This window comes from Manduca sexta, chromosome 6 (assembly GCF_014839805.1).
Source record: "Manduca sexta isolate Smith_Timp_Sample1 chromosome 6, JHU_Msex_v1.0, whole genome shotgun sequence".
Taxonomy (NCBI): domain Eukaryota; kingdom Metazoa; phylum Arthropoda; class Insecta; order Lepidoptera; family Sphingidae; genus Manduca; species Manduca sexta.
In genome coordinates this window covers 8,644,983-8,661,976 of record NC_051120.1, presented here as the reverse complement: position 1 = coordinate 8,661,976, position 16,994 = coordinate 8,644,983, and the positions used below count along the sequence as shown (strand labels likewise).

Here is a 16,994-nt window from a genome sequence, read left to right as displayed (position 1 = left end):
CGTTTGCCCTCTATGACTTATTTAAAAGAATTTGAAAAACTAAACATGTACCCGCCCAAGAGAGTTGTAAAATTCAACGCTAGTAAAATTTACTCGTTTATGTTATTTTCTACACAACTCCCACCGCCTCCAGGGTATAACAATACCAAGAACCAGAATTGCGAAGTACTGAACTGAGCTAATTCCCTCAAAGTATCTCTAAACATTTCCAAAAAGGTTTACTAGACTTGCAGGTAGGTTAATTTCATTAAATACTTCCCATTAATTTGATATTTAATAAACGATATCTCAAGTGGAAAAGGATATGATATTCTATCATTATTTCATTAATCCATGAAGTTTCAGCTATAAAAGCCATGGAGAGATGAACGGATATTCATTCCTTTATTTAATACTAAAGAGTTTTAAGCAGAATGAAGGCTGTTATTCTGTGCTGCATTGTATCTTTGGTACATTGCTACGTTCCACATCCGATTGCCTATGGTAAGTGTATTTTTTTCATATATGTTATAATTATCTTTGGTACATTACTTTTATTGCAAACTATTTTGCTGAAGGTTCTGCTGGTGGAAGTTCGTTTCCAGGGAAAATGTAGACTGTTAATGGAAGTTCATTCAAAATCTGTTAATTAGGCTTCCTAACCAAATACAATGTTAACATCCACAGACAATACACAGTCTAAACGAGTGACTATAGATTCCAGAGGAATACAATTTTCTACAATTCCACAGAATATAGTAACGGAGGTTAACAACAGTATTTTTTTTTTTTTGATAATCGATCGATCTGATCGCGATAAATACTTTGGGCTTGGATTTCAAATTCCAACCTTAGTGATTGGCCATCAATGACTTCACACTATAAAGGAAACCATAATATTTACTCATCTAAATCACTTCAGTTGGTGTTTGAGTAGCAGAGACTTGCAAATTAATCAGTTAACAAAAGGGATACATTATTGTAGTCATCACATTATTATATATGTATGTCAACTGAAAAGACTTTTAGAGATAATAGTTATATCTTGCTCGACGCTTCCATAATGTTTTACATATCGACTCTAGTTGATCCTGTCACAATATCACTTATTTCTGACGGTTTGAAAGTAAAAAAATAAGGTGCAGGAAATGGTAACGATTGCTGGGCTTTGAGTAATCTTATAGCTAACTCATACTTATTTTTAATTCACAGGCGCATCACGATGCTTCAATTTGTGGGATGAAGGATGCATCAACGGACAAATTGCAGGAGCAGGTCAAAATATTACTATTATTGATAAATGTTTTTAATATGACATAATTATTTTCACATAATTGTGAACTTATTTGCGAGGCTGTAGATCATGGCGTATGTATTCTTCAATAAAATCACCGAAATTAGTATCAACAGTGAAACCTAATTGGAGTGCTCGCTCTTTGTCAAACTTGCTAGGAAACGTCGCTACAACCCGACTTATGGTCTCGTCTTTTTTAAAGCGCACCAAATCAGCCACTTTATCCCCTGCAACAGCTCTCAGAGCATCCACCATCTCACCAACAGATATACAAATACCAGGTAACGTAACACAACGCCATGGTCCAAGTAAACCAGTTGGTAAAACCGCAGCATGAACAATATTCTTCACCACTGTACTAGGACTTGATAACCATAACTCTTGCTCAGGAGGCACCGGGCAGATCGCAGGCACACCATTAAGTGGTTCACGAATAATTCCACTAGCAAATGACGTCATAGCCCGATTTGGGGCACCAGGCCTAACGCTTATTGTTGGCACGCGAAGTATACGTCCATCGACAAAACCGCGCCGTGAATAATCGTTCACAAGTAGCTCGCTCATGGCTTTAGCAGTGCCATAGGAGTTCTGTGGCATAACAGCAGTTAGGTCGTCGACGATTGGAGGCAGGTTTCCACCGAAGACAGCAACAGCGCTTGTATAAACAAATTTAATTTTCGGCACGCGTTGCCTCGCAGCTTCTAGTAGGGCTCTAGTTGATTCAAAGTTGACTTTCATGCCGTACTCGAATTCAGCCTCTGCATGGCCACTGACAACGGCTGCCATGTGGAAGATGACGTCAGTGTCTTCAGTTATTAACTTCTCAGCGGCTTCGGGGACGGACAAGTCAACAGCAACAAGTCGGACTCGAGGATCATCGCGTTTAGCTGGCAATCCAGATCCTGTTAATACCAATTCAGTTACGGGGAAGGGACAGTTTGGTCCAAGCAGGAAATCTGCGACGCGCGCCCCTAAAAATCCTCTTGCGCCTGTCACTACAACTTTCATTTTGAATTTAGTAATATAAAATTATACGTGCGGTAAGATTGCGGAAAAAATTTAAACTAATAAACATCTTGAACTTTTTCGATAAGAATTATTTCGTTCAAAAATAACAATGATAACCACGTTACATAACATGGAACATAATATTTTTCGATTGTATTTACAAAAAAAAACAAAACGCTATCCGTGTGATAACCTTTAACAAACACGTTAAGTAACTGGATAGATACATACGTTTCGAAGCTGTCATGCTATTCAGTCTTTATTATAGCAGAAAGTTAACAATTGACATCTCCGGGAGTTAAATGATCTCCAGCGTCTATAGACTTGACCATTGTTAAATTGATCGTTTACGACTGTATCTACCCCACGTAGAAATACTCGTATACCTACGGCGGAAGGCTCCGAGGTTGCGATAGTGATATCTGAATGACTCTATAATTATAGTAACTTATAAAAAATCGTTAATGAAATAAGTAATTACTGCATCCTGTACCATCTAATAAATATTGAATTTGAATATCTACTCAAATTCAATGAAATATGTTTTGAGATGTAAAGTTATTATTCGTAGTATACTCTGCAGGTGGTGATGACGAATACCTAAATGGTGGCTTCAATCCCGGCAAACGGTGTGTGAACATGTGGGATGAGGGATGCATTAACGGACAACTCAACGGAGCTGGTAATAAATGAGATAATTACTAATTAAAGATTAAAATTATATACGTCGCTCACCTGCCAGTCTTACAAAAAAATGCTTCCAGAAACCATCAAAAAATAATTGACTTTACCTACACTGGTTACCAAATCCGACGTCTTTTTTAAAGTTCGTTTTTTGTATGTCGGTTCAAAACAAAATGTAAGCTCATTGGATTTCTGGAGTAAAAGGAACGTAGAATTCCAAAACAGGTATAAGTTATTCAGCCTTTACTTTCACATAATAACATTTTCCTTAACGATGAAAATTTGGAAGTCTCTACAAAAATAGTGCAAATAAAATCAATAAATTAAAATGTTTATTATTTCCTTATGATTATTTCCCGAACACATAGAGCAGGGAAAAACTGCCGTAAAATGGCGACATTTAGGTTCCATTTTTAATACCCTTTTTAAATCGTTACCCGATGAATCATTAAAATGGGATAAAATTTAAAAGGTATGTTTAAATAAAGTTACAAATGCTGCCTATTTTTCCTAATAATTAATCGATATTTTACCGACACGTGGCAAATTTTAATTTAAAATACGAATTTGATTCTCAGGAAATGACGACTATTTCCTCAATGGCGGATTCAATCCGGGCCGCAAGCGTTGCGTCAACATGTGGGACGAGGGCTGCATCAATGGACAACTGAACGGAGCAGGTAAATTGTAAAGTAGGTCACACACTGCAAACTGCTATTGACGTAGAAACGGGTTTTTTCAATGCTCCGTTGTCTTTCGACGATGCATTATGAACAGTTTGATCATGTTATAAATTCGCGCTATCAAGACTTATTGAAGTGTGGCCAGCATAAGTTTTCAAATATTTTATACTTTTCTACTGATCTGGATAGTAAGGTATATAGACAGGTGTGTGGAGTTGTAATAGATTTAGGGTGTACACCGTAGTTGATTTCTCTTTTCGTGCTTGTTTCTGGTCGACCTCACTCTTTTAACTAGAATGAAAGGCGCCTTAATCATATTTTCATTGCATCTACACATAGCAACTAGGTGCATTAATGTTCGTTTCACATTCGTAATAATAGGCGCTAAAACGTGCATTACAATAGCTTCAAACTCGTGAAATTAAAATATAGATTGAGTTAATAAAAAAAAACTAGGTGTTAAGAAAATTTTTTCATATACTTAACAATTTTAAAACATTATTTCAGGTAATGATGACGATTATTTGAACGGTGGTTTCAACCCTGGAAAACGATCGCTACACATTTTCCCGAAAAACATGCGCAAGCTTCAACCCAAAATGGAATAATGAAACAGTTACCTTCCACACAAGGACTTCACATCTTTAAGTTCCTACAACCTGCTTTTATATTTAATTTGGCGTTGATATAATTTGAAATTGGAACACCAGCTAATTTCCTCTCTGTTTTTTCTGTTTTCAAAATAAATTGGTACACATTTATTCATGTTGACTTTTACTGCACCTATGCCAATATTTTTTTCCATCGAATTGAACTTGCGTTTAATAATTATATGTTCTGAAATTTGTCCACCTAGTCAGAAAAATTTCGAAGGTATAAAAATTAGCAAGAACTAAGAAGTATATAAGTTTACAAACAAATAAGCAGGTAAGAAGTACCTAGTTATTTTATATTAGGTAATAATACAAAAATTGATTATTTTTATACTTACTAGTATATCCAAATCAAAAACAATATAAGCAGCTTCATTTCGAACTCGATAGGGATTCAGTTTTAATTGTTCGTGAGACAACAGGCGTTGTTGATACAAAATTGCGTCATATTTAGTTTAGTATCCATCCGTCGCTTCCCAAATGCATTGTCTATTTTAAGAAATGTATCATCTTGCTCCCATGCGTGAATGATTAAAATTAATATTACTTATTGTCTTAGTACCATAAAATGGAACCTTACCTATATTAGGTACCCAGCAAGTTTATTAATAAAAATTGTGTACGTTATCTTCATATCGTCCAAAATTAAAAACGAAATCCTATGTATACGTAGGTACTTACATAAAGCGTTAACTATAAATTAAATAGATATAATAGCTGCTCATATTATGGGAAATTCATTCACATAAATTTCTCTGCTGGCTGGTAGTCTCTGCTCTATTCTCTCTCTCTTTTTCATATTTTACACGTAAAATGTGATTGCAACAACCATTATTTCCCAATAAGAAATTGAAAACTTCCCATTAGGTACTTGAAAAGCAGACATTAAACAGCATAGGGTGAAAGATATTTTCAACTATGCTAGCTGCATAATTAGGGCATCTAAACTAAGACGCTGCCCGCAGCAACACGGCGCGGTGTGCTAACCGTATTTTTGGAAGTTAATTGAAATTTATGATGTATGTAGAAAAAATAGTAACCTTATTTCTACAATATGTTATCTATACTGTGGTTGTTTATTTTTTTATCTTTATATTAATTTCATAGTGAAAATGCCACTACAATTGTGGTTCCGCGCATTCAGTAATTCGCAAACCACAAAGACTATTAGATTGACAATTGAATAAGCAATATTTTGGCATCTAAAAATTTTTAAAGACCTAAATTTTATTTATAAATTATTCATAAATCTTAGCATATTCCCGCCCGTAACTTATACGCTGTAAAAATATAAAACAAATTCTCAGTCGCTCAGTTCAAATAATATGAAGTAGAAAAAAAAAACAAATAAGTGTAAAACTTTATTGAATCCACATAGATTGTGCCAGGGACACACAAAAACAATGTAGAAAAATATTCTTCGTTAGGAATTTTACATCTAAAAATATTAAAATATTCTAAATCTATAGCTATGTACATTGTATAAATGCCTAAATTTATTGGACGCAGTTTGGCTAACGGCTCAATTGCTTGGCAAGTATAACAAGTCTTTATGTTGTACATTTTAGTTATGCTATGCGAAAAATGAATTTTAGTAACGCCGTATAAAACTATTCACTATGCCAAATAATAAACATGTCGACATGTTGAATAACGTTGCGAAACTGTATTGGCAATTTTCCGTTTCATAATAAAAATGGTCGACGCGCGACATTTTTCTAACCGCCACGCAAGCAAATAAGGCCATGTAAAAACCTTGCTTTAAAGCTACAATCTGGCAAAAAACGAAGATTTTATGTTTGTAAATATTATGAATTGCACAAATCTTATTGGTTACCGGTTTCGGTAATTTATTTTTTAATAAAAAAAACATCATAAGGATCGTCCTCGTAACAGGCAAGCATTTATAAAGGATAGATTATAAGTGTTGCAACATGTAATTTGCTGTAGCTTGTAAATGTTAGATGAGTTTTTTATTAATTCAAGAGACTAAGCGACGTTTTGCGTGCGACGTCATTCCTTTAGTAACAGCTATGTCGGGCAATCTTGAAATTATGTTATGACTAATTTTGTGTATGTTTATGGCAATTTTTTCGCAATATAGAGTTAATAGTTATTTCTTATGTTTACACGAATGTTAGACATCGAAATAAAACTAGTATTCAAATTTTATCGCGGTTTTTTTTAATTTATTTTTTCTCGATATTTCGACTGCAGCTTTCATGGTTTAGTTTCAGCAGTCCGTTCTGTGACCATGAAGGCTGCAATCTTCGAAACGTTGGGAAAAAAATAAAATACAAAAACCACAACAAAACCCGAAAACGAGTTTTATTTTGATTTATAAATAATTGTCAAAGTCCTTCAAAACGCCCTTTCGAGTTGCCCAATTAGTCTCTAGAATTAAGTAATCGACTACTGTAAAGAACACATACAGTTAAAAATAGATAGCCAAGTCATGAAAAAAGTCTAAATCGTCACCGGCTAATCATATTTAACAGGCAAAAAAGTAATCAGTAGATAGACATCTAAATTTGAAAATAGAACTGTATTAAAAAAAAACTTGTGTCGCTTAATGTGATTGGTTGAGAGACTAACACGTGACTGACGTATTGTTCTTTCGACCAATCACAAACATCAAAATTAAACGACATCATCTTACTAGTCGCCTTTTTGAGACCAGAGGGGCGTAAGAAATAAGTATGTGATAGAACTAGCAAACGAAAACTGAAGGAAGATTATGGCGTTTATATTACCTACATTCATTGACCTGTTTTACTAATATCAACTTAGTAAATAAGTCAATACAGAACAATTTTATTATAACAAGCCGGTGCTGAATAAACATTTCTCGAAAATATAATAAAAAAGATTTGTGCGAACATAACCCAAAACAACTATTTAGTTCTATCAGATTTATCACAAAAGCGGCTCAACGAAAACCAACTTATGAAGTACTACTAGTTAGTAGGTACATTGGTATTTCTAAAAGCGGTGGGTAAAAGCATTGTACTTAAAGTATGGGCAAAATACTATTACAGAAAATGTATCTTTGTATGACACAATTCAAAAATTACTATGAAAATTTACTTCCCATCTATTTGCAAATGTTTAGAAGCCATGTTTGTTGCACTGGGTATTTCAAAATATAATATAGTTTAACACTGATGCAGCAACTACTTGACTTTAGAATCCAGTAATAAACATTAGGGCAATTATAAAACCGGTGGCAAACTGCCTATATTTTTATTGAGCGATTTTTGAATTGTGTCATATAAGTAAAATGTAACCACATATGATTTTCTTTTAATAGATCAAATCTCATCAATTTTACAACAAATTCAACGACATTAAAATCACATTTTCATTTGTCTATGAAAGTCTTGTTTGAATATCATATTTTATTGTCAAAATAATATCAATCAACAAGTATCAATGGTATCACAGTATCTTATCATTGTCTATGACTTTATCATTTCAATCAGGGCTTATCAGTGATAATAAATCAATTGCATTCTTCACATGTTAAACGAACAATATTTTTATGTTAAATGTTACCTAAGAAATCATAAGCAAATAGAGATCTTTACTGTCTTCGCAGGCTAAGTACATTCTATGAGCTAAAAATTAAAACTAAACATACAAAGTTACACCGATTGACACAAATATAATAAATAAAAACAAAATAACCACCACAATTTCAATTAATCTGTCCCCGATAATGGTCTTGTGAGTACTGCATCACATCTAAAGGTGGTTTATTATATGCAGCATTCAAACCAGAACTTTGTGCTGTATTCTTTTGAACATTAGCTTGCCTAAATTTCGTAGAATATTTATAAAAGTCTGACATCTCAAAAGGTTTTGTTTCTTCCCTATACGGTATACATTTACCCTGTTCTATAATTGTCAAGTTTTTCGGCGACTCAAGCGACACCGCTGCTGGAGACAGCATGGGAGGACTGTGTGGCATTTGATTAGGACTCTGCATTGCCGAATGGCGACCGGATGAGATCATTATCTCATATGCTTGCGAATTTCCTATACTAGATGTTCTCTTCAAGCTAGAACTCTTTTTGAGAAGAGGTGCTTCAGATTTTGTTGGAGAGTCTAATGACGTCTCGTACCATTGTTTCTCTTTCACTTTCATGTCTGCTTGAGAGAGTGGCGAGAATTTGTTCATACTAACAGAGTCGAAATTTGAATACCCTGATTTAATGCTAACAGGACTTAATGCGTCAGGGTATGGTCGTCTCTCATCCCTACTGTAATCATCTGTGGACACTTGCAGTTGTAAATGCATTGGGTTTCTCATGACATTATGCTCTCGTAATGGCAGTACATTTGGTACAGCAACTACCCTTTCTGTGGGCAAGTGGGGTTGCTCCTGAATATCAGGCTGTGATCTGTGTTGATACATGGGCACTGGAGGTCTGTAGCCATCCGTCATATTCTCCAAATGCTGACTATAGTCACTATGAGACGTTAAGTGATAGGTTTGAGTCCTTTGCAAAGTGTTGCGACGCACCCCATCTGGTCGTCGTTTTGACTGCCCCTGCATCTGATGATGGTGAAGACCACCTAAATGCTGGCTTTGAGCTTTAAGTTGGGACGCATAATGGTATAAAAGTGGTGTGTTCCGTATACCATTTGGTACCACATGTGGGGCAACAGTACCATGATTATAATGAGTTGCTATATCAGGATGGCTAGAGCTGAAATGTGTTTCTCTTAAACGAGACACATTATGAGCCTCTGGAGCACCATTGTAGTATATCTTATTCATATACTCAGTTGTCATAGTGTGGTGTCGATAAATAGTACCATCATTTTGGACATTCTCATTCATTTGCTCCTGTCTTGTAGACAATGTGGGGTATGTATGAGACGGATGCATAGAAAACGTGTCTGTGTTCCGCTCCTGAGGCGGAGAAGGAAAGAAATTAGAGCAACTAGTCTCTGGTCGCCGTATATGCCTTGAATGTGAACTCTTTGTCGACACACCTGATATGGAAGGAGTAGACAGCCTGTGCGTGTAGTTTTTACGGTCAGCATCGTGTGGACGTTCTATTGGTGCAGCCCGGAGACGTCTCGACGAGTTATCCGGCCCGTCCTGAACATCATTACCCTCCGAACTTCGATCGACACTTTTTACACTACCTAATCTCTCTCTTTGCGGTACCTCAGGACTTAACGGCGCTTCTGGTGGCATAACACCAGTCAATTGTACTTCTTGCACGCATAATTTGTACAGTTCTTCGTTTTTGGCAGCGAGGATTTGTTCCAATTCCTTTTTACGAGCTTGCAGCTTGACAAACTTGTCCTGCTTATCGGAATGCAAATCGCTACCCATTGTGCTGGTGCCCATTATCAAAATCAAAACTTAGAAAACACAACACATAAGTCAATACAGCAACACAAATAATATACAAAATCAAGACTGTCAATAAAATAAACGAAATAAACAAAGAAAATCATAAATTCTTAAGCGTTGACACATTTTACTACACGCACCCATATTTGTTTTTTGAAAAAAGTTACGTTCGCAACAAGTTTGTCTATGGTTTTTATTACATCATAATTTCAATACCCTGGATTTAAAATAATTACTTTCATTACGTACATCTATCAGTCTAACTTCCATAAAATACAAATAAATGCTTAATTTGCCTCTTTTTTTATTTATACAATCCTAAATATATATTTCTTTTTTAATTAATGTCTGTATAGTCTTTTATCCTTTAACTAATTTTAAATAGAAAAAAAATAAATTAAAACATGATACGGAACGTCAAGTTGTCAAATTGACAATCTTCGACGTCACATTTTATCTTATCAAAAATTGTAACAAGGTCTCGCCACGGCCGATTTAAGTGGTCATGTAAAGTCTTTATTAAAAAAATCTAATTATTAGATCCAATTCCACTTGCCCCGGTACCCATAAGCCATAAAACGCCATCAAAATGTCCCGTGTCTACAAGGCTATTATCGGCGCTGCTGATAAGTTTGTGCCTGCAAAACTCCGTCCTCTGTGGGAGCACGATGCTGGTGAGTGACTTATAAAAGAAAAATTCTATTGACCTGGAGGTTCGAGAAATTTTGTTATTGTTTCTTTATTTTTGTAGGACCAAAAACAATTTTCTTCTGGGCGCCCGCATTCAAATGGGTAAGTGAAAACATAAATTACATCAAGGTCGATCTATTAATATTCATAAACCTTGTTCAAGGGTATGCGACAATACGACACTCGTGTAAATAATATACAATTCTATTTCCATGTGCATAAAGGAAGTATTTCTCTGTAATTGAATCGGTCAGTTAATGTGACAGTAAACTAATGAATAAATATTCAGTTACTGGATCATGGTAAAGCAAGGGCATTATGTGATAATGATAAATGAGAATCTATACATAAGTAACAAAATAGTATTAATAATTACATCAACAATAATAAAATGTTATAAAATAATAAAATAACATTATACTTTAATCTGACCAGTATATTTCTAGACTGTTAATTAATAATTTTTGTATGTTTATTAATACAATATTTTTTAAACAAAATAATCATAATAAATTATCACACAGGTCACAGATATTTACCTAATGACTATAAATTATAAATTAGTAATAAATTACAATATTTTAACAATATCATAAATAACATATTATGCAATTCAAGATGCACATTATGAACTTCTAAGGGTTCGAAGTATAACATTAAGTTTATTAATATTTTATTTCATGCATGATGTATGGAATTCAACTCTTAAAAACCACCCAAGTGAGATAAAACCATTTTGTGACACTCAAATGAGTTGGGAGTGTAAACAGTAATCTTGTATCTAGTGTGAATTTAACATTATCAACGGATTAAACTGTCACATTGCATCATGATAAGATGAAATAAAACTCAATTAGGATCATAAAACCAGAGCTTAATATGATATAAGATAATTAATTTTTCACAATAACAGTTGGAAGGATTTAACAAAACCAATATACCATATTCACTTATTAAAAAATACTTAAATGGCTCTAAAAAGCATGCAGCCGATAAAACACTATGCATATTAATAAATCATGCTAACTGCATGGTTTTGTTAAGTATATTATTAAGTACTCAATAAAAAACATAATGGCCCTTAATATGATAATGGCTACATAAATACAACTATTTAGGTATTTATGTATGTTTAATGGATTGATGTATAAATAAAAACACTTGAACTCATGGTATTTCGCATGATAATATTAGTCCTATCACAATTGTTAGAATTATTTCAGTCTTTCTCGGTATATGTACACTGGCATTTGAAAACAGGCTTGCTGAAATGCCCATATGGTCTATCACAATAAGTGTAACGGTAGCTTTCTAGATTTGTTTAAAAACTACAACTTAAAAGAAATTAAGAAAATTGTATATATTAATATGAAGTAATAAATAAGGTTTTTGATTAATTATGAAAACACAGTTTGTGGAAACATCTTTCAAGTTTTCAGATATTTGGTTAGTCTTAGAACATAAGTATATATTTTCAAAAAAAAACCTACATTAATTTAACTGTTAGCCGTAATATATTACATTATTATTCTGTGTATCCACAAATCTCAATTGTGATTGTTGTGAAAAATGTCAAACTAATCTGTGTTTTTTTATAAAAGAGGGTAACTATTTGTTATGTATGTCTTGTGCCTAAGGTCCAAAGGCAGAGAAGATCATTGCACACTATGGCACTTCACTTCATTGTACTATATAATACCCATAAACATATTGTATCATCAGCAGTGTCTACAGTCCAGGCTAATGAATTTAGGTAAAAGGAGTATGTAAATAAAGAACTAAAATATTATACATAATATTTATGTAATAACTAACATAAATCAAACAATTTGTAAAAAAACACGAATCAGGATGACGCATTTGGAAGCATGTCAAATAAAATTTATTCTGATTCATAAGTTTTTGCAATAAATCCAAAGATTGATGTTAAATCTGTAACAAATATATTTTTATGGATTGTCTTATTTGTCGATACAGATAATATAATTTATTATTTTCATGAGCCTGGATTATTAGCATGCCACCACAAACTATTATTTAAATTTGGAATTCCTCCAGAACAACACGCAAGTGAATGCTCATGCCCTCTTAACACTTTCAGGGATTGGTGATGGCTGGTTTGGGTGACTTGAATCGACCTGTCGAGACCTTGTCTATCCCTCAGTCCGCGTCCTTAGCAGCAACCGGTATTATCTGGTCGCGTTACTCGCTCGTCATCATACCGAAAAACTATAGTTTGTTTGCAGTTAACGTGTTTGTTGCCATAACAAGTTTATACCAAATAGGCAGGGCTATCAAATACGAACAGAGCCTAAAAAACAAAGAATCAAAGCAATAACAGTAACATGGATGTGATATAGTTATATTTAAGCCCTATCGCTAGCTTGGCTAGACGCTTAGTGGATCACATTCGGTTCTCCCCTAGTATATAGAGGTATAAATAGCTTATATTGGGATTAGGGTGTCCAAAGCACATTTTATTTATAAACAAGGCATTTCGCCTGAAATTCTGACATTAATGACAACTTCAGTAGTGATGCATAAACTGTTGATAGATATTTAAGTTATTTATTTATGTAGCTCAAAACTTGCGTGGCAATATTATTTTTATAGTATATTTAAACGCTTGATTTTTAAGAGTATTTTTGACTGAGCATATATGTAAAATCATCTCCAATTTATTAGATGTGTATGGTAATATATTAAATGTTTTAAAGGGATATCAATATGTTTCCAATGTTGACACGGATTTATGAAATTCGCGATAATGGTTTTTCTCGTCCAATATCCAGTCCTATTCATTTCCAGAATAGCCTAACATATCTGATGTCTTATTGCTAGAAAGAAATTATTTCGACTTAGATCTTTTTCTAATAATAGAAAAAGTCTTCATAAGGCTCCTGTGAAAGGAATGTGACTGTGTTCCTTTCTGAAAACAAGCATTGTATGTTAACCAATAAGTGAACATTTAATGTCTTTTCTACTTTGTGTTGTGTACAACTGACTTTCTAAATATTCGGTCTTTTTTACTATATGTTGTGTCTCGTGTTTAATATGTTACCATAGCTTCGTGTTGATACAATGGTGCTCTAAATTTTAATAAATTAAGCTATCTGGATCTGTGATAGCAAGTTAAACAACTCTTACATTCATGTTATATCTCATGTTTCTCTACGGTATATTGTAAGCATTATGACGGTTTATTAAAACGTATTTTTTATGAAATGTGTCTCTATTTTTGTAACCTTTTTATTAGAAATTATATTTATTTATATTTTAAAACTTTCTGTTATTTATATCTTCTATTCTTTTTTTCTATATGTACACTGGATTTATTTTATGTAAGTATTTTATATATATATTATGTCATACCTTTTATGACTACTGATGTTGGAAACGGTGTTGGATTCTAACTAACTAATGCGCACTTAGTGTAGACGGTCATTTACAACTCGCATGTTTTTCGCTACAGCTATTCTAACACGTATGCTTGCAGGTATGGAATCGACACCCATAGTATGGTAACGTATTAATAAGCTCAAATCTTTCAGGCCCTAGTGATGGCATCTATCGACGACTATCGACGTCCGCTCGATAAAGTATCGACAACACAGTCGGCCACTCTAGCTGCCACCGGGCTCATTTGGACACGCTACTGCCTCGTAATTAAGCCGATTAATTATTCGCTTTCTCTATGCAACTTCATGTTGGGAGTTGCTAACGGCGTACAATGTTACAGGGCTTATAGCTATCAAAAGAAAATGGGGATTGTTGTCTAGAGATTGTCGGTTTATGTAAACGTTGGATTTTTTTTTTATGCATTTTTAATAGTTTTAATTTTACACAAGCGAATAATCGCGGTATGTGTTCACTAAAGATAATAAGTCACAAATTTTCACAAGTTCAAAGAACAAATTTTATTTATAATTTACAAGAGTTCTAATGGGAACTTTAAATTGTTTATTTTAATTTGATTGAAATTTTTTATAAATATTTTTGTGTGTACTAGTCATGATCAGTTCCAAAATCTTGCCATAAATTGCCCACCATGAAGGTCAAAGAAACTAAAATTATGTGCCAAATTATATTCTTTGTATCGTATATAATACAAAATATAGTATTGTGAAACATAACTACCTCCACTAATACGTATTAATGTACATATCAGTAACGTGTTTTGATATTAATTTAAATATAACATGTAGAAAAATCTATTTTGCTAAAAATATTGCAGTTAACCCATACAAAATCTGAAAAATGTGAAGTAGAAAAATAATAAATACTTCTAAAATATGTACTTAAAAATACTGATATGGGTAGGTACTTAAAACATACTTTTATAATACCAATAAGGTAAATAACATTTTACCATTATATATATTTTTATTTATAAAAATATTTATTCCTAAGGTTTTCTTTTATAGTGCCATGATATTGTAGAATGTAGATTATCGATATCCAAGCTAATATTGTTACTAACATCACTAATGCTTGTAATAATAGAAAAGTAGATGTAGAAAGGTAATGCACGCATGTTTATTCGCACTTTGTTTCCTTCATTAAAGATTTGAATTTCATATTTTAGTTTATTATTCTACTTTATAGTATTTGACTGCTGTTCTGGATGATATTTTTTTCATTATACCTACCTATATGTAACTATACCACTTCGATGTCTTATTATTACAAGATTCTATTGTATATTTGATGTGCAATTGAAATATATAAATCATATGATTCTAATTTTAGTGAAAAAATCCAATAATCCCAAAAGATGAATAAAGGAAGAACCAACCATAAATTACTGTCTCATATTTGCCAACTTGAAAATTTTAAATCAAATTTTTGCAACATAAGTAAAATTAACATAGGACCTTGTAATAATGAACCAACAACTTATTTATGAAATAGAGAAAATTTCTGTACAAGTATCTCTAATTTTGATCATGTGACATTGTGTTTTGTGATCTTTAGCACGCGAGTCCTGAGTTCGATTTCCAGGTAATAATAATATCAACCCTGTATTATATACTTGCCCACTGCTGAGCACGGGCCTCCTCTATTACTGAGAAGGATTAGGCCTTAGTCCACCACGCTGGCCTAGTGCGAATTGGTAGACTTCACACACCTTCGAAATTCCTATAGAGAACTTCTCAGATGTACAGGTTTCCTCAAGATGTTTTCCTTCACCGTTAAAGCGAACAATAAATTCACAAAGAATACACACATGATTTTTTAGAAAATTCAGTGGTGTATGCCCTTGTGATTTGAACCTGCGGACATTCGTCTTGGCAGTCCGTTCCACACCCAACTAGGCTATCGCCGATTTTCCAGGTAAACTTGTGTGATTTTAGTACAGCACTTGATTTCCAAGAGGCTTATATTAATTTACATGGTAAGACTTTCATTACATCTTCGAACAGGAATAGCATTGGCGAAGTGCGAGAGCTGTAATTGAACCTTAGTATATAGCTTCAGGAACACATATGTAAGTATGTATATTAGAACTACACACGTGTAGAATAAGTTGTATTTTCATTTTAAAATCATGTTTATTTTTTTATTATTATATTAGCGTTTCAGTTTTGTGCTGTACTATTTGATATGGTATAGTGGATATAAATATATTTAATACAGATTTTAAAAATATATATTATCGTTCAGGTTCGTATAGATTTCTTAACTTCATGTTGGAAACTTTGCTCAGATGCCAAATAGAATAAGAAATAGAAATTTCTTTGTAAGTTTTTAAATCAATAAACTCAATATCCTGGGCTCAGTACCGGATTTTCTAGTCCGGTTGCTCGAGCGACGGGTTCTAGAGAGGGCTTCGAGTGCTTAGCCCATCCAAAGATTAATATGCAAAATGGAATTTAATACTTTTCCAAAAAAAAAATTAAGCTTTTCCTTTATTACATCTAAAACATTTATGGTATGTTTCCAGTACTTTTTTTTATGGTTGTGTTACTTAATACTGCAAATATGCTTAAAGTACTTTAGAATCACGACATAGGCCACTCTCGTAAAATTACGAAATTTCGCTTACAACAATTCCTGAAAGGCTCGAAGATTAAGAGTAATACCACCTCGCTCTTACTGGATATACAAACACCTCAAACCAATACAGGTATTCTCATACCACCTTCCTTCCAGGGCTTGGTGATAGCCGGTCTAGGAGACATCAACCGCCCCCCTCAGTCGATATCAATGTCCCAGTCGGGCTCGCTAGCAGTAACAGGCCTTATATGGTCCCGATACTCGCTCGTGATCGTGCCTAAGAACTACAGTCTGTTTGCCGTCAATGTGTTCGTGGCTTTGACTAGTGGGTACCAGCTTGCTAGAGCTATCATGTACCAGCAGAGTTTGCAAGACAAAGATCCTAAGAAAAAGAAATAAATAATAAGAAGAAATTAATGTTGCGGGATTGGTTGTGTGCCTATATTTTTTACAATCATAAAATAGAACTGAATTTGGGTGATTATTTCAGTTATATCACTGTTTAGTTTGGTAACATTGTTTAGTATTGCAACTTGTTTTTTTAACAAATATTCTAAGTTACATTTTTTTTTTCATTTATTTTTGTGTTTTAATTTTTTTATATTTACAAACGAAAAGTATCTTTACAACAAAGC

General features: G+C 33.5%; 4 protein-coding genes across 5 annotated transcripts; 2 read left to right on the top strand and 2 right to left on the bottom strand.

Moving 5' to 3' along the window:
• Nucleotides 1-317: 317 nt before the first annotated feature.
• On the top strand, nt 318-4,413 carry LOC115448957. Its single transcript, XM_030176603.2, has 5 exons — nt 318-483; nt 1,192-1,254; nt 2,865-2,963; nt 3,544-3,645; nt 4,156-4,413. Exons 1-5 carry the CDS (start codon nt 414-416, stop codon nt 4,254-4,256), a joined length of 435 nt encoding a protein of 144 aa, XP_030032463.1. The 5' UTR covers nt 318-413; the 3' UTR covers nt 4,257-4,413.
• LOC115448956 (D-erythronate dehydrogenase-like) lies at nt 1,003-2,793 on the bottom strand. The gene has a single exon (XM_030176602.2). It carries the CDS (start codon nt 2,279-2,281, stop codon nt 1,322-1,324), a length of 960 nt encoding a protein of 319 aa, XP_030032462.1. The 5' UTR covers nt 2,282-2,793; the 3' UTR covers nt 1,003-1,321.
• A 1,236-nt stretch (nt 4,414-5,649) lies between the features above and the next one.
• LOC115448944 lies at nt 5,650-9,827 on the bottom strand. Its single transcript, XM_030176578.2, has one exon. It carries the CDS (start codon nt 9,664-9,666, stop codon nt 7,999-8,001), a length of 1,668 nt encoding a protein of 555 aa, XP_030032438.1. The 5' UTR covers nt 9,667-9,827; the 3' UTR covers nt 5,650-7,998.
• Nucleotides 9,828-10,088: 261 nt separating this feature from the next.
• On the top strand, nt 10,089-14,941 carry LOC115448940 (mitochondrial pyruvate carrier 2). Of its 2 annotated transcripts, none has more exons than XM_030176572.2 (3): nt 10,089-10,346; nt 10,424-10,464; nt 12,464-13,587. In XM_030176572.2, exons 1-3 carry the CDS (start codon nt 10,262-10,264, stop codon nt 12,698-12,700), a joined length of 363 nt encoding a protein of 120 aa, XP_030032432.1. In that variant the 5' UTR covers nt 10,089-10,261; the 3' UTR covers nt 12,701-13,587. The 2 variants fall into 2 exon arrangements, with proteins under 2 accessions (XP_030032432.1, XP_030032433.1); XM_030176573.2 differs by lacking the exon at nt 12,464-13,587 and adding an exon at nt 13,914-14,941 and having other exon boundaries at nt 10,099-10,346.
• Nucleotides 14,942-16,994: the final 2,053 nt, after the last annotated feature.

Coding starts and splice junctions, on each gene's coding strand:
- LOC115448957 (XM_030176603.2), top strand. CDS start 414: ATGAAGGCTGTTATTCTGTGCTGCATTGTATCTTTGGTACATTGCTAC. Junction 484..1,191: donor TCCACATCCGATTGCCTATG/GTAAGTGTATTT, acceptor TTTAATTCACAG/GCGCATCACGATGCTTCAAT. Junction 1,255..2,864: donor CGGACAAATTGCAGGAGCAG/GTCAAAATATTA, acceptor TATACTCTGCAG/GTGGTGATGACGAATACCTA.
- LOC115448956 (XM_030176602.2), bottom strand. CDS start 2,281: ATGAAAGTTGTAGTGACAGGCGCAAGAGGATTTTTAGGGGCGCGCGTC.
- LOC115448944 (XM_030176578.2), bottom strand. CDS start 9,666: ATGGGCACCAGCACAATGGGTAGCGATTTGCATTCCGATAAGCAGGAC.
- LOC115448940 (XM_030176572.2), top strand. CDS start 10,262: ATGTCCCGTGTCTACAAGGCTATTATCGGCGCTGCTGATAAGTTTGTG. Junction 10,347..10,423: donor TCTGTGGGAGCACGATGCTG/GTGAGTGACTTA, acceptor TTATTTTTGTAG/GACCAAAAACAATTTTCTTC. Junction 10,465..12,463: donor GGGCGCCCGCATTCAAATGG/GTAAGTGAAAAC, acceptor TAACACTTTCAG/GGATTGGTGATGGCTGGTTT.